The sequence below is a fragment of the Delphinapterus leucas genome, chromosome 1, assembly GCF_059928025.1.
Source record: "Delphinapterus leucas isolate spDelLeu-1000000601 "Yukka" chromosome 1, BTC_Dleu_Yukka2, whole genome shotgun sequence".
Lineage (NCBI taxonomy): Eukaryota > Metazoa > Chordata > Mammalia > Artiodactyla > Monodontidae > Delphinapterus > Delphinapterus leucas.
In genome coordinates this window covers 73,787,075-73,807,165 of record NC_143129.1, presented here as the reverse complement: position 1 = coordinate 73,807,165, position 20,091 = coordinate 73,787,075, and the positions used below count along the sequence as shown (strand labels likewise).

The 20,091-nt window shown below is 53.7% G+C and overlaps 3 protein-coding genes across 18 annotated transcripts; 2 read left to right on the top strand and 1 right to left on the bottom strand.

Annotated features, from left to right (window-relative positions):
* Positions 1 to 33: 33 nt before the first annotated feature.
* USP21 (ubiquitin specific peptidase 21) lies at positions 34 to 6,709 on the top strand. 5 transcript variants are annotated; one of them, XR_002642720.3, is made up of 13 exons: positions 34 to 736; positions 1,549 to 2,169; positions 2,973 to 3,032; positions 3,191 to 3,311; positions 3,535 to 3,646; positions 3,814 to 3,969; positions 4,476 to 4,540; positions 4,797 to 4,900; positions 5,083 to 5,169; positions 5,452 to 5,530; positions 5,761 to 5,868; positions 5,975 to 6,182; positions 6,331 to 6,443. XR_002642720.3 is itself a non-coding variant. In XM_022559243.2 (13 exons), the coding sequence occupies exons 2-13, from the start codon at positions 1,570 to 1,572 to the stop codon at positions 6,419 to 6,421; spliced, it is 1,698 nt and encodes a 565-aa protein (XP_022414951.1). In that variant the 5' UTR covers positions 34 to 736; positions 1,549 to 1,569; the 3' UTR covers positions 6,422 to 6,709. The 5 variants fall into 5 exon arrangements, 4 of the variants coding, with proteins under 4 accessions (XP_022414951.1, XP_089768570.1, XP_022414952.1 ...); XM_022559243.2 differs by having other exon boundaries at positions 5,975 to 6,089; positions 6,331 to 6,709; XM_022559244.3 differs by lacking the exon at positions 34 to 736 and adding an exon at positions 744 to 1,222 and having other exon boundaries at positions 5,975 to 6,089; positions 6,331 to 6,709.
* Positions 6,710 to 7,652: 943 nt separating this feature from the next.
* On the top strand, positions 7,653 to 11,552 carry PPOX (protoporphyrinogen oxidase). Of its 6 annotated transcripts, none has more exons than XM_022559448.3 (13): positions 7,653 to 7,768; positions 7,943 to 8,037; positions 8,197 to 8,331; positions 8,465 to 8,580; positions 8,760 to 8,892; positions 9,193 to 9,337; positions 9,447 to 9,637; positions 10,295 to 10,355; positions 10,539 to 10,657; positions 10,735 to 10,845; positions 10,945 to 11,094; positions 11,208 to 11,250; positions 11,334 to 11,552. In XM_022559448.3, exons 2-13 carry the CDS (start codon positions 7,951 to 7,953, stop codon positions 11,474 to 11,476), a joined length of 1,434 nt encoding a protein of 477 aa, XP_022415156.2. In that variant the 5' UTR covers positions 7,653 to 7,768; positions 7,943 to 7,950; the 3' UTR covers positions 11,477 to 11,552. The 6 variants fall into 6 exon arrangements, with proteins under 6 accessions (XP_022415156.2, XP_022415153.2, XP_022415152.2 ...); XM_022559445.3 differs by having other exon boundaries at positions 8,170 to 8,331; XM_022559444.3 differs by having other exon boundaries at positions 8,170 to 8,331; positions 8,462 to 8,580.
* Positions 11,553 to 11,642: 90 nt separating this feature from the next.
* B4GALT3 (beta-1,4-galactosyltransferase 3) lies at positions 11,643 to 17,668 on the bottom strand. Of its 7 annotated transcripts, none has more exons than XM_030759525.2 (9): positions 17,554 to 17,647; positions 16,986 to 17,129; positions 16,582 to 16,727; positions 15,960 to 16,234; positions 15,193 to 15,428; positions 14,065 to 14,255; positions 13,834 to 13,956; positions 12,547 to 12,651; positions 11,643 to 12,413 (listed from the first exon to the last, which is right to left on the bottom strand). In XM_030759525.2, exons 4-9 carry the CDS (start codon positions 16,219 to 16,221, stop codon positions 12,140 to 12,142), a joined length of 1,191 nt encoding a protein of 396 aa, XP_030615385.1. In that variant the 5' UTR covers positions 16,222 to 16,234; positions 16,582 to 16,727; positions 16,986 to 17,129; positions 17,554 to 17,647; the 3' UTR covers positions 11,643 to 12,139. The 7 variants fall into 7 exon arrangements, with proteins under 7 accessions (XP_030615385.1, XP_089768623.1, XP_089768622.1 ...); XM_089912497.1 differs by having other exon boundaries at positions 17,559 to 17,577; XM_089912496.1 differs by having other exon boundaries at positions 16,986 to 17,144; positions 17,554 to 17,570.
* Between the last annotated feature and the right edge of the window lie 2,423 nt (positions 17,669 to 20,091).

Here is a 20,091-nt window from a genome sequence, read left to right as displayed (position 1 = left end):
AACTATACTAGTTCAGGAGGGAAGGGGAAATGGAGGATGCTCTGTTCTGGAGCTGGGGAATGAAAGGAAATCCTGACTGCTCTCCCTGCTGCTGAGATCTGCTTTTGTCCTTTAGCAGGGAGCCTACCGCTTTGGCCTGCAAGATGCTTGACGACTGGTTTTGCAGGGCCAGTATTCCCTGCCCTCCAGGGATCTTCCCAACCCTATGTGGATACTTCACTGGTCTGTGGGCTGGACCCAGGCCCTGCATTCGCACCCCTGCTCCCTGGGAAGGATCTGTGCTGCAAGCCGGGGGGCCATACTACGAATGTCAGATCTATATCCTTTAGAGCCACGGGGTGGGGCGATGGGACTCTACTTTAGGGACTTGCTTTGGAGCGATGGTTTAAAGACAATTCTTGCCAAAGCTGGGAACTGGCGGTCCTAAAGTTGGCTGTGTTTCCATGGTGTCGGCAGCGGAGCCTAGGGGGCGGGTTCACGCAAGCGCCGAGGAAGCCGGTGGGTGGAGTCTGAGTGTGGGTGCGCAGGCGCTCTGAGAGACAGTGAAGCCGGCGGCCGGTGGCCGGGCGGGACCAGCAAAGATGGCGGCGGCCCCTGCGGTGGGAGAGATCTGGGCACTAGCTGCGGCTAAAGCTGCAGCCGGGCCCACGGGGGCGCTGCACGAGGGTAGTAGGGGGTGGCCCTGAGCTGGGGCCTGGCCCCGGCTGGCCTCCCCCGCCGCCTCACCCGGGGACAGGTACGGTCCGGGGCGTTATGGCGTGGGGGTGCCGAGGGAAGACTGTTCCAGACCCGAGAGATCGCCCACCCCAAAAGCAGAGGCGCTGGGGGCCCGGCAGGCCTGCGAGAACTGGGCTGGAGGGACCAGCATCCATGGATCGTGTAGAATATGCCGCTGGACCCCGTAGCCAATCAGCAGCCTCGGCCTTTCTGCCCTCGAGGGGGGCGGACCCGGTTGAAACCTCCTGTGGTGGGAGATGTGCAGAGATTAGGGGTCAGGGAGTTAGTTCGTCCTCCCTCCCCCCCACAGCCCCTGAGCCCCAACACCACTTTGGAGCTCAGAGGTGGGGGAGGGAGTAACCTTTTTAGTGTGCTTCATTTGCAGCCAGGAGGGGCAGGGGTTTGAGAATGGAATGCTGTCCTTGGGGCTGTTATACTTGCATCCACACCGCTATTTGACCAGAGGTCCCAAGTGACCCAGAGCACATCCCACTTGACTAGGCAGGTATGGGGGAACCTTCATGAGCACCTAGATTATAAAGACAGCCAAGATAGGAACTCTTTATCATTGGCTCTCCAGTAAAGCAGTATTCTGCAGGAAGGGCGTGAGGAATGTAGAAAGAGTCAAAGCCCTGCCTGCTATCATTCATTCATTCATTTACTCAATGGATACTAAGTGTTTACTTTGTACCAAACACTATACTAGGCACAGGGGATACAGGGATTGATACACTAGACATGGTTCCTGCCCTCCATGCACGTAGCTAGTATGGCAGCCTAGGTTCCCACCTCCCTCCATATTCAAACGCTGATCGTCTCTTCTCCTCCCAGGTCCAGCCTGTGGTGTCCACAATGCCCCAGGCTTCTGAGCACCGCCTGGGACGGACCCGAGAGCCACCTCTTAATGTCCAGCCCCGAGTGGGATCCAAGCTACCATTTGCTCCCAGGGCCCGGAGCAAGGAGCGCCGAAACCCAGGCCCTGGGCCGAACCCTGTGTTACGACCTCTGCCTCCTAGGCCAGGTCCCCCTGAGGAACGGCTCAAGAAACTGGAGCTGGGACGGGGACGGACCTCAGGCCCTCGTCCCAGAGGCCCGCTTCGGGCAGATCATGGAGTTCCCCTGCCTGGCTCACCACCCCCAACTGTGGCTCTGCCTCTCCCATCAAGGACCAACCTAGCCCGTTCCAAGTCTGTGAGCAGTGGGGACTTGCGTCCAATGGGGATTGCCTTGGGAGGGCACCGCGGCACTGGAGAGCTAGGGGCTGCACTGAGCCGCTTGGCTCTCCGGCCTGAGCCACCCACTTTGAGACGTAGCACCTCTCTCCGCCGCCTTGGGGGCTTTTCTGGGCCACCCACCTTGCTCAGCATACGGACAGAGCCCCCTACTTCCCATGGCTCCTTCCACGTGATATCTGCCCGGCCCTCTGAACCTTTCTACTCCGATGACAAGATGGTGAGGACTTGCCAGCACACGCCTTCCATGCCCATGTTCCTCCATGCCTCCAGCTTTCTTGCCATCATATGGCTTTCCTTTCCCCTTTTTGCCAAGTTCCTTTTTCACCCCCTTCGTTTCAGTAGTTTGGACTCTCCTCTCCCTTATTTAAGTAACTTTAAGCCTCATAGACCCTTTCCAGGGTTGTCTGTGACTCCCCAGAATGGTGTGCCATTTCAGTCCCCAAGGAATAAACCATTTGGAATTCTTTGGGTCCCCAGGCCCTTACCTTCCCTTGCTGTACCTTGTCTCCTGGGATGCTGCCTAGGCCTAATTAATCTCTGGAGCTGAAGAGGGGCAGGCTCAGAACATCTGAGCTCGTGCGGTTGCCCATTTCCCGAGCTAAGTGAGCTAGGCTGATTGCAATTGGAGCCGTCAGGAGAGGGGCCTGCTCAGAAGGGCAGGAAGGGGCCACGGGTGCAGGAGGGGGCCTTGGGGGTAGCAAGGTGGGGGTGGGGAGCAGCTGGGCAGCCATGCCAGTGCTTGGGGAGTTGCCCCAGGAGCTGCATCGCCGGCTAGCTGGGCAGAGGAGTAAGTGGGGAATAGGTGGGACAGCCATGGCTGAGTCCGTGGTACACTCAGCTGTGTTAGGCTTACTGCTCATGGCCATTGAGGTAGGGAGACCCTAATACCCAGTGACGGAAAAAGTGTAGAGTTTGGGGGTGAAGGATGGGGTGGGGAAGGCAGTGGGCAGCATGCTGTTGAAAGGTTAAAGTGCCAGGTGGGATATATGGGAACGTGCTGACTGTACTCTGACCTTCCAGGCTCATCACACACTGCTTCTGGGCTCTGGTCATGTTGGCCTCCGAAACCTGGGGAACACGGTGAGAGCCATTCTCCTGTCTTTCCTAACAGGAATGTGAACTGGTGTTGGAGGCAGGCATGGGGAGGGAAACTTGGGGAAGGACAGCACTGAAGTTCTCCTAAGGCTTCCTAGGCACTGGTCTGGGGAGGTAATGGCACTGTCTTTACTGCTCCCCAGTGCTTCCTGAATGCTGTGCTACAGTGTTTGAGCAGCACTCGGCCTCTTCGGGACTTCTGTCTGCGAAGGGACTTCCGGCAAGAGGTGCCTGGAGGGGGCCGAGCCCAAGAGCTCACTGAAGGTGGGGCGACAACTCCTGCTCCCTTCTTTCAAGTCCTCTTTTCCCCAAACCCTTGTAGGTCCACCTGCCAGTGCCAGTGGCCCCAACCCTGAAAGCTGGCAGGTGTATCTGTTTCTCCCAGTGCCTGATTTCCTAGAGGTTGTTTTCCACCTTCTAAGCCTCCTCTTGCTTCCCTCTTCTAGTCATTAACCACTGTTTCCCTTCCCCACTCCCACCCTAATAGCCTTTGCAGATGTGATTGGTGCCCTGTGGCACCCTGACTCCTGTGAAGCTGTGAATCCTACTCGATTCCGAGCTGTCTTCCAGAAATACGTTCCCTCCTTCTCTGGATACAGGTGGGAGAGCTGGAGGGTACGGGATTTCTCTCTGGCCTTGTCTGGGGGTAGGGCCAAGCAGCATCATTCTGAGCCTTGAGACGCTCTTCATCCAGGAAGTGGGGACAGGGGTTAGTGACTGTGGACTAGGCAGGGGTCGGTTGCCCATGTTCTTTGTCTGACTGCAGCCAGCAGGATGCCCAAGAATTTCTGAAGCTCCTCATGGAGCGGCTGCACCTCGAAATCAACCGACGAGACCGCCGGGCTCCGCCAGTCCTGGCCAATAGTCCAGCTCCCTCCCAACCCCGCCGTGGAGGGGCTCTGCTAGAAGAACCTGAGTTAAGGTAAGGTTGCTCCCCTCCTTCTCCTCCGCAGTAGTTTATCAGCAGCATTCATCCTTCACAGAAGTAAGCTAGTCAAGATTGAGGATGTAGTGTCCAAGGAAATACTTAGCTCAGAAAATGGTTTGAGAAGCAGTGCAGAAGTAGGAAGAAGGCATGAGGAGGAGGGAGGCTGAGGGGCACAGATGGAGGCAGAAGATAGGGCTATGGCTGTCACCATATTGACAGAGGAGGGGATAATTAATTTACAAGGTACCTAAGGGGTCTGAAGCCAGGTGGAGGAAGACGGCATGTTCTTCCCTTGTCGACATTCCTTTCTTTTCCTCTCACCTTGGATTTCCCCGGAAAGTCTTCTGAAGCATTACTCCTTTGTCTGTTTCTTGAAATTTAGAGAAGGAGCTAGGGTATGGGTGGGGTACAGGGCTCTGTGGATCATTCCAGTGGTGTTGGGGGTGCCCGGTGTTCCTGCTGTCTCATGGGTGCTCCCCACTTCCCTTGATCTGTCCTAGCGATGACGACCGAGCCAACCTAATGTGGAAGCGTTACCTGGAGCGAGAGGACAGCAAGATTGTGGGTATGGAACGAGACAAAGTGATGGGGAAAGTTAGTGTGTGGGGGATGCGGGCTTGGCAGAAAAAAATCAATCCTATCCAGGGGTGTGGGAATAAGACTGGATGACGAAAATGTGGAGAAGTTGTGAGGGGTTTGTGAGGAGTGTCGGTGGTGGGAAAGGAAGCGTCAGGCAAACGGATGGGAAGAGATGGGAATCCAAGGAAGCATCTCAGGCATCCCACAATGACTGTTTCTCCTGCCCCTTTGCTTCTATCTAGACCTGTTTGTGGGCCAGTTGAAAAGTTGTCTCAAGTGCCAGTCCTGTGGGTATCGCTCCACGACCTTCGAGGTTTTTTGTGACCTGTCCCTGCCCATCCCCAAGGTGGGATTCCAGAAGATTCCAGGGGTGGATGGGACATGGGTTCTGTGACCCAACCCTACCCACCCCCAGTGTGGGAGGGAACCCTGTGGGTCTCTGGAGCAGAAATGAAGCTTGGATTAATTGAGAAGAGTTGGAAAAGGAAATTCAGAACATGCTGACCCTTCACTCTCCTTTCCCCCCAGAAAGGATTTGCCGGGGGCAAGGTGTCTCTGCGGGATTGTTTCAGCCTTTTCACCAAGGAAGAAGAGCTAGAATCGGAGAATGCCCCAGTATGTGTGGGTTCACGAGGGATATAGTAAGGGTGGGAGACCTGGGGGGGCTCCATAAGGGTAAAAGGGGTTGCATGATGCCTTAGTATGAAGAATAACACTTATATATGTCTGGGTTTGTGTAGGAGTTTCAGATATGTCCTGGGATTCCCAGGGCAGAGGGCAGTGGCCCAGAGGATACAGAAGTAATAGGGAGCATAGTAAATTTGTATGTGAGTCAGAGTATCAGAAAAGCCAACGGAGGTGAGGAGCACGTTAACCTATTATTTGACATTTACTCAGGTGTGTGATCAATGTCGGCAGAAAACACGAAGTACCAAAAAGTTGACAGTACAAAGATTCCCCCGAATCCTCGTGCTCCGTATCCTAATCTTCAAATTCTTATTTCTCCCATTCATTCTTTTTCCTCATTCCCCATGTTTGCAGAGGTTGGACCTTTGGGAATTCAGTTTTCCTTAGGAAAAGCCTGCCACTCCACCTTTCCCTACCAAGCTCCCCATGTGTGTTCAGGGAGGGGAGTGGACAACATTCAATTCCTCAGCCCCCCTCAGAGGCCCTCTGCCTCCCAAATTCTCCTTAACCAGAGCTTAGATCTTAATCGATTTTCCGCCTCCCGAGGCTCCATCAAGAAAAGTTCAGTAGGTGTAGACTTCCCGCTGCAGCGACTGAGCCTAGGGGACTTTGCCAGTGACAAAGCCGGTGAGTCTTGTAGGGAAGGTCCTGAGGAGCTCCCATGAAGGGGAGGGAGAGAGTGGGAGTGGGGCACAGCTCTGACTATAGAATTTGGTCATCTCTAACCCCGAAGGAAGCCCCGTATATCAGCTGTATGCCCTTTGCAACCACTCGGGCAGTGTCCACTATGGCCACTACACAGCCCTGTGCCGGTGCCAGACTGGTTGGCATGTCTACAATGACTCTCGGTGAGAATAGCCTCCTGTTCAACTCCTGCCCCATTCCCGCTGCAGCCCTGACACGCTTCCCTAATACGGAGCCCCAGGAGAGCACAGTGCCTGGTAAAAGGCGGGCGGTGGGTGTGTGTGTGTATGTGGGTATGGGGGCGTCTTTCCTGATCACTACCGGGATGCTGTGAGGTTGATCATGTGGGGAGGGGGGAATATGCAGGAATGATCACACCTCCTTCCCCGTCTCCCTTCTTCCTAGTGTCTCCCCTGTCAGTGAAAACCAGGTGGCATCCAGTGAGGGCTACGTGCTGTTCTACCAACTGATGCAGGAGCCACCCCGGTGCCTGTGACATCCCCTTTAAGCCCTGGCACCTGTGAAACCCTTTCAACACCCTCAAGCCCCCAGGCTCCCCATTTACCTCAGAGACGTCTATTTTTGTGTCTTTTTAATCGGGGAGGGGGGAGGGGGTGGTTGTACCTCCCATTATTTTTTTTATTAAAAAATACCCTTCTACCTGGAGGCTCCCCTGTCTCCCTGCCCCATGTACAGAGCTCCCCAGGCCCCTGCCCGTGTACAGCCCCCAGACCCTCTACAGTCTCACTTTTTTTTGTGAATAAATTTATTAAGAAAAAATGTCCTTATTTGTATTTGTGCTTAAAGGGGGTGGAGATACAGAGCTAGGCCGAATCGGAGTCTTCCTGGGACTCAGTTCCCTCTCTGAACAGATGGGGGCGCGCTCAAAGCCGTGGGGGTGGGAGTGGGGATAGAGGTGCCGGACCAGGACCCGTTGATGCCAAGGTTTGACCACGCAGTGAAGGTTTACATTGGGAGGAAAAGGGAAGGCGAGTTTGAGACTCGTGAAGCTGTAGGGAAGCCTGGAGCTAGAGCGCAGGCACTGGGTAGACGGGTTTTGCCGGCGTAGGGGGCTGCCCCCTCGAGAGCGAGGTGCCCAAGGACCCCTGTTGATAAACACGGTACGTTGCCGGGCCGCCCTAACTCCCGTAGGTCCAGGCTGTTGCTACCATCAAGGAGCTGTTTATGGCGCCACCTCCCCACGGACCAGCCTCCAGTGTCCCTATCTACTCTCCCTACAACCAAAGCTCATGAGGCCCTCCCTCCAGGGTTCTCAGCCTAGCTGGGCCTGGGAAGCTCGAGCTGGGGAATGCTAACCAGCACGCAGCTCTCGCCGCTCCAGCCTTGAGAGGAAGTCAGTGATGGATATGGCTGCTCTCTCCAACCTGGCATCGAACCAGTTAACTAACCTCCAGCTCCACACAGCAACCTTCTACAGGGGCCAACCCTCCGCCTTTGCGGGAGGAGGAGCCGCTGCCGGGTCAGTGTTTTCATTGGTGAGTGTGATCGGGGCCTTCCAGGACCCACCAATCCAGGAGCAGGAAGGTAAGGTCGGGAGTGTGCCGCGACAATAGAGTGGACGGAGAGTCGGAGAGACCGAAATACTGGGAGGGGGGCGAGCGGTGGAGGCAGCGGACTGAAACTCTAGGCCTAGTGGGGGCGGGCGGGAGGGAAAGCGCTTCAGAAGACTGGCGGCAGGTCGGAGCCCAGAGCCCTGCGCTAGCAGATAGCGTGGGTGTGGCCCTTATCCACCTCCCAGCCCCCGCCTCTGGGACGCCGGCGGCATGATGTGTTGAGACCTCTGTCTCCTCCTTTCCCCTCATTTTTCTCGTTCCTCTCGTGGGTGAGTCCTAGGCCCTGGGCGGGGGGACCTCACAGTTCCACCACCCCATCCGCGGGCTCTTTCTTAGTTTCCCCTAAGGCAGCGAATGGCTGGGGGTGGAACGCGGAACCCGCAGGTCTTCTGGAGAGCAGGGTGCTTCTGGTCAGCCTGTCCGTATCGCCTCCACACCCGCAGGCTTCACCATGGGCCGGACCGTGGTCGTGCTGGGAGGAGGGATCAGCGGCTTGGCCGCTAGTTACCACCTGAGCCGGGCCCCTTGTCCCCCCAAGGTGAGTGCCCCACCCCTCCGTGCCAGAGAGAGCCTCCTTTAATACTCCTCTCCCATTTCCAGGAAGAGGGAATGCGCCGCCCCATTCCCCTCCTGACCCTTTACGCCGCCGCGGCCGCGGCCGCGGCTATAGGCCGCAGTGTCTCCCTCTTGTCCCCAGGTGGTATTGGTGGAGGGCAGCGAGCGCCTGGGAGGCTGGATCCGCTCGGTACGAGGGCCAGATGGTGCTGTCTTTGAACTTGGACCTCGAGGAATTCGGCCGGCGGGAGTCCTGGGAGCCCGGACCCTGCTCATGGTGAGCGGCTTGTGGAATGCCTAGGAGAGGTTGTGGAGGGACCTTCACTGGAGAATAGAGTGAAGGGGAGCAAGTAGATTTGGTGGTCGGTCCTTTCCTTAGTTTATGCTCTTTCTGAGGACGTGTGGAGCAGGTTTCCGAGCTTGGCTTGGACTCAGAAGTGTTGCCTGTCCGGGGAGACCATGCAGCTGCCCGGAATAGGTTCCTGTACGTAGGCGGCGCCCTGCACGCCCTGCCCTCTGGCATCAGGTAATGCTATCACCTCCTTACTGCCATCCTTCTCTGCTTCCATCCTTCCATCCCTTCCATTTCCTCATCTTCCAGTTTGTCAGCCCTCCCAGCAAAAGGGGCCAAATGAATGGAAATGACCCCCTGGAGCTGGGGGGTTAAATCAGAGCTCCCTCTTCACTGTGCCTTCCTCCATGCAGGGGGCTACTCCGCCCTTCACCTCCCTTCTCCAAACCTCTGTTTTGGGCTGGGTTGAAGGAGTTGACTACGCCCCGGGGCAAAGACCCTGATGAGACTGTGCACAGTTTCGCCCAGCGTCGCCTTGGTCCTGAGGTAACACCGCCCAGAAGCCCCCAAACCCCTCCCCTCCTAAACCAGCTGCAGATCCCCATACTCAAACCTTCCACTAGGGCCTCTTCTGTATCATCTGAAAATGGCCTCTTCTCTTCATACCCAGTAGCCCCCCCAAACTCAGTGATGGGGGTGAATGCCTTCATTTCCTTTCCATCCTTCTGTAATAGTGGGACTGCTTTCCAACCAAACCCCACCCCACCCCTATTCTCTGCCAAGCAGGGACAGTGGAAATTAGTGCAACTTATTCCTTGGCCTCTCAATCCCAGTCTCACCCTTAAGGTGGCGTCTCTAGCCATGGACAGTCTTTGCCGTGGAGTGTTTGCAGGCAACAGCCGTGAGCTCAGCATCAGGTCCTGCTTTCCAAGTCTCTTCCAAGCTGAGCAAACCCATCGATCCATATTACTGGGGCTGCTGCTGGGGACAGGTGAGGGGGGAGTTGGTTCAAGGGTTGAAGATATTAAGGACTGCCAGAGTGAGGGACTGGAAGCAAGGGGTGCTATTTTAATGATTCTTCCCTACTTCCTCCTCTGCAGGGCGGGGCCCACAGCCAGACTCAGCACTTATTCGCCAGGCTCGGGCTGAGCGCTGGAGCCAGTGGTCACTCCGTGGAGGGCTGGAGACATTGCCTCAGGCCCTTAACACCCACCTGACTAGTAGGGGTGTCAGTGTTCTCAGAGGCCAGCCAGTCTGTGGGCTCAGCCTCGAAGCAGAAGGGTGCTGGAAGGTAGGAGAGCCCCCTGGAGTGTAATGAACCTGTCTGTTAGAGTTTCCAACTTTGTCTAAATGCTTTAGCTGGCAGGACTGGAGTTTCTCCTTGTTCTCCTGTCCTAGAAGCTATTTAAATATGGGCTACTCCACATTCCTAGGCCTTATTTGGGGACCTTCCTCCAAGACCTGTTTGATCCAAACCTGTGGATAGAATATATATAAGTGGCTCCCAGCTAGGGGCAAGAACCACTGAGCTCCACTAAACATTTCAGAGTAGCCCACTGGCTTTTGTCTGGCCCACTTCCTGGAGTAATGGGATGATTTTTGTGCTGACTACTTAGTCTGTTCATCCTGAGTCAGCACCCAGTCTCTCTCCTGCCTGGGAAACTAAGGCAAAATTCCCATGATCTCTGTGTCTTTTATTTTATTTTATTATTATTATTTTTTTTGCGGTACGCGGGCCTCTCACTGTTGTGGCCTCTCCCGTTGCGGAGCACAGGCTCCGGACGCGCAGGCTCAGCGGCCATGGCCCACCGGCCCAGCCGCTCCGCGGCATGCGGGATCCTCCCGGACCGGGGCACGAACCCGCGTCCCCCGCATCGGCAGGCAGACTCCCAACCACTGCGCCACCAGGGAAGCCCTCTGTGTCTTTTAAATGTTTTCTTCCTCTCAGGTGTCTCTAGGGGACAGCAACCTGGAGGCTGACCACATTATTAGTGCCATTCCAGCTTCAGGTAATGTGGTGGTCACCCTCCCCTTCTCCAACCAGGTTGAGGCAACGTAGCTTCTTTCTGGGCCAGCAGGACCATGCCATGCCCCTGAACTGGTCAACCCTGTGGGAGTCTAATCCCAAGGAGGGTTGGTAAAATTGAAGTGTGAATGCCTCCTGAGGCAGGCCTCTGCCTGCTCTCCTCCAGTGCTCAGCAAGCTGCTCCCTGCTGAGGCTGCACCGCTGGCTCGTGCTCTGAGTACCATCACTGCTGTGTCTGTGGCTGTGGTGAATCTGCAGTACCGAGGAGGTCGTCTGCCTGTCCAGGTGTGACACAGAAGAAGGGGAGATGTGGGCTCAACTGGAACTCTTCCCTCCTGACCCAGTCTCTTCCTTTTCTCCAGGGATTTGGACATTTGGTGCCATCCTCAGAAGACCCAGGCATCCTGGGAATCGTGTATGACTCAGTTGCTTTCCCTGAGCAGGATGGGAGTCCCCCTGGCCTCAGAGTGACTGTGAGAGAAGGCAGCTTTGCTTAGTGGGAGTTTCCCAAGAGCTCCTCTGTGCCCCAGCGTAGTAAGGCCAGGCTGGTCAGTGCCATATTCCCTCTTTAGGTGATGTTGGGAGGTTCCTGGTTACGGACATTAGAAGCCAGGGGCAGTGTCTTATCTCAGGAGCTGTTCCAAAAGGAGGCAGAGAAAGCAGCTGCCACTCAGTTAGGACTGAAGGAGCCACCAAGTCACTGCTTGGTCCATCTACACAAGGTAAACACTCCTCAGCTACCCACTGGAGGCAGGGACTAGTACATTTGTCATTGTCTACCCAGGCGTGGGACATCAGTAATAATCTTTCCCTGTATCCCCTCTTCTCTCCCCAGAACTGTATCCCCCAGTATACTTTAGGCCACTGGCAAAAACTGGGTAAGTTGGGAAAGCAGCTGGGCTGAGAGGAGCTGTGAAAATAGACCCCCAGCTGTAACATTCCTTTTATCTTTTCCTCCCAGAGTCAGCTACCCAATTCCTGGCTGCTCAGAAGCTGCCTTTGACTCTGGCCGGAGCCTCGTATGAGGGGGTTGCTGTCAATGATTGTATAGAGAGTGGGCGCCAGGCAGCAGCCCGTGTCCTGGGCACAGAACCTAACAGTTGATCCTCAAACCCCACTTCTTCCTGCCCCTGCTCACAGGGATTCTCTCACCCATGAAAATAAAAGATGCTGGAGCGTGGCTTGGTCTGGCTGTTCTGTCTCCTGTGGATGTGGGTGGGGTGGGTGAGCAAAGGTAGGTAAAGGGTGCTTAGGATACAGAAAGCAGGAGCAGAGGCAAGACAAAGTCCTTTATTAGAAAATATATCAAAATCCCAGCCCCCTGAGGAAGGTCCAGAAGAGGGAGCTACTCCAGCACTGGCAGAAAGTACCCTGGGAGGGGCTTCCTTCAAACACACTTCCTGGGAACCATAAATAGAATAAATATTCACAGAGGTCCCGGGAGAAGTCAGAACACTCTTCTCTCCATGGAAGAGGAAGGGATTTGGGGTCCAGCCCTGCTCTTACCCCATGGGCAGGGGACTCCTAGGAGTCATCACAGAAAATCATGACTTCAAGGATTCACAGTCATAAGCCCTGGCTGGTGACCCTAGAAAGAGGGACCCTCCAGGGCTAGAGGAGCCCAGCTCCAGTCCAGCAGTGAGGAGAGGCCCCTGCCCCCAGCATGGCAGTAGAGTTCATTTCCCCCACATCCCCTCTAAGAGCAGTGAGGAGCTGAGGGTGGGGAGAACACAACTCTTCTGATTCGGTTTCATGATTAAGGAGGAGTCAGTGTGAACCATGGGGAGCTGTGTGGTTGGCAGCAGGCAGAGGGTCGGGCCTGGCTGGGGGCCGGCGCTGCAGCATCTCCTGACGGAAGGCCTGGGAGGAACCAGGTGGGTAACGGGGACCAGAGGGAGTCTGAGGACCCCGAGGGTCAGTTCCAATGTCTGCTGTGATGTTGGTATAGAGAGGGCCCAGCTCTCGAGCCAGCAATCGGTATGTCAGTGAGTTCATCCCATCTTGAGTCCAGGAATTCCGGGTTCGGACCAGGAGGTCAAATCTGAGGATTAGAGATTGGAGACTAAGACCTGGAAAGGAACAGCCTGGAATCTAGGAACCGTCAGGAACTGCCTGGCTAGGGTGCAGAATCCTGAGGATCCAGGAATAATTCCCAGGCAGCCGTCCCATCCTACCTGTGGGGATTTTCCTCGTTGCCCTTATCTCCTCGGTGCTTCGCCATCTTATAGTGCCCCACAGATGCGGGGGGCCGAGAGATCTTCATCCCAGCCAGGCGTACCCTATGGGAAAAGTGAGGGCAACTTGGAGGATCCAGAGCAGAAGAAAGCTGCTGACAGGTGAGCAAGAAGAGCTAAGGCTAGCAAGGACGGAATTGCACGTTTCTTTACACAAAGAACAGCTATTGCTAACTAGGCAAAAGAAGTGCCAAGTACTGGAAGGGGAGAGAAAGTCAAACACAAAGAAAGAAATGGCTGACGAGAATGTAAAAGCCTGGATGTATCCAGATCCTCAGGGCCTACTGCCAGGCACCCTGGGGGCTTTAAACAATTGGCATAGGTAGATTTGCACCTCCCACCTTTGCTTCCTAAATGGCTCCCAGGAGCTGCCCCTGCAGTCTGGAAAGGACCGGGAGAGGAGCCATTTTCTCAAAAAGGGAGGGCACGACTGGGAGTCACAGACCCAAGCTCAGTGATTCTTATTTAGACGAGTACTCTGCCACATCCCCTACCCCCCACCCACATTAAGAAAAGAGTGGAACCAAGTAATCAGGACCTGGAAAGAAACAAACTCCCACTCTGACCCACAGAAGCAAGAAGTGAAGATAGCCTGGGAAGGTACTGAAAGAATACATACATTTAGAAATTGCTGGGTGCTTTACACACATACAGAAGACAAGAATTCATAGAGATGTCATGCCCGAGGACAAAGGGGGAGGAGAAGCAGTGGGTCCGGCATATCAAGCTCAAATAGTCAAATGACAGATAGGAAATTGGGTCAGCTGAGGCTGAAGGTCAAAATGTTTCACATGCTAAAAATAAGTTGGCATCATGCCAATGGCACAGGCCTTTTTTTTTTAAAAAGTGGTTCTGGGCTATGTGGAGCTGAGCCTCTCCTCTCCCAGCCCTGAAGGGAAGTGTGGTTTGGATGCAACCCTAGCAGAGGCAGGACTAAACTGTCTCTAGGCCCCTTTCCAGCTCTGGAATCCCATGATACTATAGTCTACTGATCTGATCTCTCCCAGGGACATTACTAACCAGATCTAAGAGACTGAAGGATAAAAGAATGGGGAGCAGCATGCAAAGCCTGACCTGGGTAGACTGAAAAGACTAAGGGAGAGGAATGGGCACAGTGCAGCACCAGGGAGCTAAAAGTTAGTGGTAAAGGACTATGGCTAGGGGTGGTCTCACAGGACAGTGATCCAGGCTGGGGTTAGGGAGGGCGGTGGTGGCAGGAAGTCTGACCTGGTAGCAATGTCATCATCCTCACCACCCCAGCCCCAGTATTCATTGGGGAAGCCATTCATCTTCAGATACTGGTCAGGAGTGAGCGCCGAGACCCCTCCGAAGTACTGGGGGTACGGGAGGCTGGGGAGAGAAACATCCTTGGATTCCACAAGTCTTCTGGGGGGCCATCCCCCCTTCTTCCACTGGGTGGTGGAATTCCTGCTTCCAGTACCCTCTCATGCCCTCTACCTGTATCCAAACTTGTTCATGGCAACAGCAACATGCCGGGGTCCTCGGGGGTCACACACATACAGATTGTGGTCGTTCTCTGGCAAGAGGTCCACATCATGCAAGAACAAGCAGTCCCATTCTTCATCACGCAGGGCCTCCCGCACCCCAACATTCAACAGCTTTGCCCTGTTAAATGTTCCGTTTCCAGCCTGGAAGATAATGGCGGAGGACCAAACTAGGTCTATAGGTAGCATGGAAAAGAAGCATAAAAGTGAAAAGAGGGAAATCAAAGTGGGATATGGGACAAGGAGAATGAAGAGAAAGACAACTTCTTTGTTTTTTCATTCAACAAAAAATTTTTTGAGCATCAGTACGTGCCTGACACTTACATGCTGCTATTTAGCATTTAATCCCGACAACAAACCAACCATGTGGAACAGGTGGTATATTAGTTATCACTCTTTGCCTCATTTTAGCAGGTTGGGGATCTTGCTCAAGGTGACATATGGAACAAGTGGCAGAACCCAGAATTTTAGCCCAAATCTATCCACTTCCAAATTCAAGAATGGAAAAATCATGGAAGATTATAGGACAGTGGGAATATCCTTAAGGAGAGGTATGGGACTAACACGTTGGCAGAGCAGTGCCAGCTGCTGCTTTCTTTTTATATGTGTGTGTGTGTGTGTGTGTGTGTGTATGTATTTTTTTGGGGGGGGCTGCATTGGGTCTTTGTTGCTGCACGCAGGCTTTCTCTAGTTGCGGTGAGCGGGGGCTACTCTTTGTCGTGGTGGCTTCTCTTGTTGCGGAGCATGGGCTCTAGGCGCGCGGGCTCAGTAGTTGTGGCTCATGGGCTCTAGAGTGCAGGCTCAGTAGTTGTGGTGCACGGGCTTAGCTGCTCTGTGGCATGTGGGATCTTCCCGGACAGCGCTTGAACCTGTGTCCCCTGCATTGGCAGGCGGATTCTTAACCACTGCCCCACCAGGGAAGCCCCCTGCTTTCTCACATTCAACAGTCTGACCCTCTTTTTTTTTTTTGTCTGACCCTCTTAAAATTATTTCAGGGATTCATTAGATGAGAGTGGAGTGGAATTTGTTTGAGGCTTCCTTATAAGAAAGAAAATCGGAAGGCTATGGGAATTGGGGGTACCTGGTGGATGACATAGATGCCATAAGCAAGCTGCTGGCGTTGCAGGAACGGATGCAGGTGGTAGAGCAGCAGGCGCAGGTGGTGCTCCCGGGCACGATGGGGCACAATGATGGCTGTTCGGGACCGGGGCTCACACCCTGCAGGGCGGTACCGGCCCCCCGGTTCCACCCGGGGATTCCTCTCCACAATCTCTGCCAGTGACGGCACTGGGCTAAAGGACACGGACACGGGACCCACTGTTGGGAGGGAATGGCAAGGTCAGGGATTAGAAGGGCAAGAAGAACTGTCCCTGGCAGTCTTATTCTGGGGCTCAGCTCCCCCAAGGGCTTGCTCAGAAACCTCACAAAACCTTGAGTTCCCCATCACTGGGACAGCTTTGCAAAGTCTGGAAGGTGAAGGCTCCTTACCTAGCCTACCTTCTTATTTGAGGGTTCCATAACTCCCCCCTGCCTCACAAGGTTAGAAGCTTACAGTTAGGGGATGGAGAGAACAGATGGACTTCCAACTAACTCACTAAACTAGGAGTGATCTACAAAAGAAGCAAGTCCTAGCCCAAGGCAAGAAGGGCCCATAAATGGGCTGTGGCTCAACCCAAGAGCCCAGTCGAAACTCCAAATTTAGAGTCCATTCTATCTCAACCTCAGCCTCCCTTCCAGTTACGTGAGCCTCCTGTTCTAAGACCCACTCCTGCCATCCTATGCCTGTCCAAGCCTCCCTGTCCCCACACCTTGGCCTCGCCTTCACTTCTGCCTTCCTTCTGCACTCACCTAAGAGAGGAGATCGTTCTGGACAGTAGGGCAGACCTTGAGGAGCTGGGGGGACCCCTGGGGCAACAGGGGCCCCAGGCAGGTGACTGAGGTTACTGTAGACATCATGGGGATGAGAGTAGTCAAATGTCGGCTCCTGCTCTCGGCCAAATAGAGCGCTGAGGCTTCGGAAGCCCCCCAGCGACAGGTACATCATGACAGCCAGCTGGGAGCCCACAAGCAGGGCCAGAGTGCAGGGTCGCTCCAGCAGCCTCCGCAGCATCCTGGGGTGTGGTCTGGAGAGGCAGAGAGGAGAGTGCTGGGGCAGGCAGGAAGAGAGCAAGCCAGCAGAAAGAGATCATTGGGCAGGGATGAAGGCGGTGCCAGGGGTAAAGAGAAAAAGAACAGAGTCACAGAAGGGAGCACACAGATGTATGGAAAGAAATAGAATGCTACCACTAGCAGACCTACCACCTGTCACTTCCAGCCCAAGTTTCACTCTCCTCCACCCCTCCCTCAAACCACTCCTATCACCTACTATCAGTCCCCAAGAATGCTTACATCATTCATGTCCCAAGGCCATTTCAGAGCATTCTCTGGAGAACCTCCCTTCCAATTTTAGAGGGGGTAGAGATAGACTCACCTAGGTTCAAGCTGTCTTCTTCAGGATCATGGGGACTCCACGGGGTCCCGGGGGAGCAGAGATGTGAGGCATTATATAAAATTGGAAATGTCACAGAGGACAGAGAAAGGCTCCATCCAGCACTCCAACAGCAATCTTAGGACCAGCTGAAACACAAGTGGTCAAGGATAGCCAGCCACCCGCAGAGAGGCAGACACGAGGATCAGGGTGAAGCCGGTTTCCCAGCTGGGGAAGGGAGGGAAAGTGGCTGGAGAGAAAAGGGGTGCAGCAGTAGATGCTAGGTCCCTGGCCTCTCCCCCGTGACCCTCTAGTGTGTCAGATTCACTCTGTACTTAACCATCCTCCACCCCAGCAAGACCAACCTGTTTGGAGAGTGGGGAAAGGGAAGCTATCGGAGATCTTACTTTCGCCAGGGGGTGAGGCAGTCTTAACAGGACTGTGGAGTGGCCTCAAGAGAACCCAGGGAGGCGGAGGAAACTGGCTCCTTTCCGTTCTTCACGTTTCTGGGAGCTAGCTCTGCAGGTGCAGGGAGCGTGACCACCTGGGAGCTGCATGCAAACAACCTTGGAGCGCGGCGGGGAATAGGATGGGGGTAGCATCCCCTACCTTTTTCTACCTTTCCCCGGTCCTATCGGAGGTGGGGATCAGGGGTTATTGGTGAAATGAGATAGGGAGATGGAGGGCTGGGCAGAACCTGTCAGAGGTACCTGGGCTAGCTCACCTAGAGGGGCGTGGTCAGCGCTCTGCAGGGGCTTACAGCCCAGTTGTTTCGGAGCACCCTCATCCCACCCCAATCTCCTCCTGCGTTTGCTCTACCTTGCAATGTGAGCCCACCGGCCTCTGTCCATACTCGCACTTACGTCCCCCTCCCTGCTCAAGGCTGTCTCCAGCCTTTACCCAAAACTTCTCACCTTCCCAATTTCCCGAACCTTTCTCCCGTGCCTCTCACCCCACCAGCCCCAGACCACACACCTGACCTTCTGCAGCCAGTCTTCACCACCACCCCGACAGCCGGAAAGAAACCACTGCCGCCATCTTAGAAGCGGGAGCTTCGGGGGCGGGGCCTCGCGTCACGGGGCGGGGCCTAGGGTGGAGCCGCCCCGGCCCGCGAAGCGCAGGGTCTGAGCCCCGCGCGGCCTGTGGGGCACGGGTGAAGCTACAGCGCGGGCTTCTCGGGGCTCGATCCCTCGGGAGAAGGCGCGGGGGCTCATCCCCACCGGACCGACTTCCAACGGGATTCCACCCCCCACCCCTCACCCCTCACCCCTCACCCCTCACCCCTCACCCCTCAGACTTGTGAAAACATCAAGTCAAACCGGGACCTTTCTCGGGGCCAAGACGTCCTGAGAGGCCGGTGCATCGGAAGACCTCACTATCGCCCGAAGTTGACCTGAACCCCTTTCCCAGTGTGTCAGCGGCGCCCCCTTTAACCTAGTGCCACTTATTATCAAAATTATTTCTTGCCCAGGGGACATCGTTGCGGACTCCTCTGGCGCATTTTTGTATCCCCAAGGTATCCCGCAGGCCTTGAAATAGAAACGGTTAATAAAACAAGGAAACGTTGAGTGTGGAGGGAAGGGCAGCGTCCGCTTTAATGTAAAAATGTGTTTCCCCAGATGTTAGAGTAAGATGGACGCTTCGTTAATATGCAAAATATGTTTTATCTTGTGGCTTCTACTTAGAAGCAGATCATCACACTGAGGAAACTTAAATAACTCGCAGTGTCTGCCTCAAAAAGCTCATGTTCTTTTGTGCGGAGTCGGGGTGGGGGTGAAGGGGGTCAGGGTAGTTGTACACAATATAGTGTGATAAATATGATAGCCTAAAAATTGCACCTCATTCACAAGTTGAAGTTTGGGAAAGGTTTCCCAGAAGAAGTGATGACTAATGGGAAACCTGAAGGACTTGTCTATAGCATGTCCTTCTGTTTTATAAGATTCAGTCTCCATGGACCTATTTTACAATTCTGTGTAGGTTAACTGATCCACATGCAAATTCTGTCCTGTCTGAGAGAGGTTCAATTAAACCCCTACTCCCCTCCTCACCCCGCCCCCCCGCATTGTGGGAAAAACAAAACAAAACAAAACAATTTTGCCTCCATTTTCGTATTTCTTTATTTCTGATCTGTAAATGTGTCTGCTCTTTAGATTTTTTTTTTTAACGAGTTATAACATCTGCTGGTTTCCTTATGAGTTAAATAAAATCTTTAACAGGTGTTCATTTTTATACGTGTATTGACAAAAACTCTCTCCTTGACCACATTTTAGACAGGCTCCCCTGAGCCCTCTTTTCTAATAGACCTCATCCTTGGGCCTATAGCCATTTTTATCAAGAATCCTGCTAAGTCACTTTAGCAAGAATCCCCTCACCCTTAATTTCTGATCACCCTGGCCTGCCTTTAGCAAGAATTCTAAGTTGGTTGAGCAAGAGTCTCCCTACTCTTGATGTAATTTTCCATCTACTGACTCATTCTGCTCATTGGCTATAACTATCCACCTGTCCTTAACTGTATTCAGAGTTGAACCCAATCTCTCTCTGATTGGGATAGCCTTGGCACCTATTGCAATAGTCCTGAATAAAGTCTTTCTTACCATTTTAACAAGTGTCAGAATAATTTTTTCTTTAACAGTGTGAGAGTCATAATTTTACCCTTTTCTGAAAATTATCTTTTAACAGGTGAATAGCGTTCTAGACACAGGAAACCATAGTGCAAAAGTCTGGAAATGAGGAAGAAATTAGGGAGTTGGGGAAATTAAAAAATGGATCAATGGGCTAAACGATAGAGTCAGGGGAATGGTGAAAGATGAAACTGAAGAGGTAAATAGGTGCCAGATAATGAAAGACTCCATAAACCACATTGAAAGAGATTGAGTTTTATCTTGTGGGCAAGAAGAAAGCCTTAAAGTGCTCTAAACAGAGGGTGCTACGATCAGAACTAGGAATTTTACTCCGGTGGAAACGAGGAGCATTATTGGAGTGGTCAAGACTGGAAGCAGGGACCTATCAAGGAGGTTACTGCAGCCATCCAGGAGTGAGATGAAACTCATGCAAAACAAGGTAATATCAGTGGGACTGGAAGGAAGAGGACACCTTTGAGAACTTTTAGGAGGCAAATAAGACTTGGTGACTGGCTGGATGTGTCAAGTCAGGGAGTTAGAAGACTCCAAGAGGACTCCCAGATTTCTTTTTTTTAATTAATGAATTAAGTAAGTAAGTAATTTATTTGGCTGTGCCTGGTCTTAGTTGTGGCATGTGGGATCTAGTTTCCTGACCAGGGGTAGAACCTGGGCCCCCTGCATTACGACCACAGAGTCTTAACCATTGGACCACCAGGGAGGTCTCGACTCCCAGATTTCTAATGTGGATCACTGGGTGGATGGTGGCGACATTTAATGAGAAACAAAACTTAGAAGAGGTGGGCTTCCCTGGTGGCGCAGTGGTTGAAAGTCCGCCTGCCGATGCAGGAGACACGGGTTTGTGCCCCGGTCCGGGAAGATCCCACATGCCGCG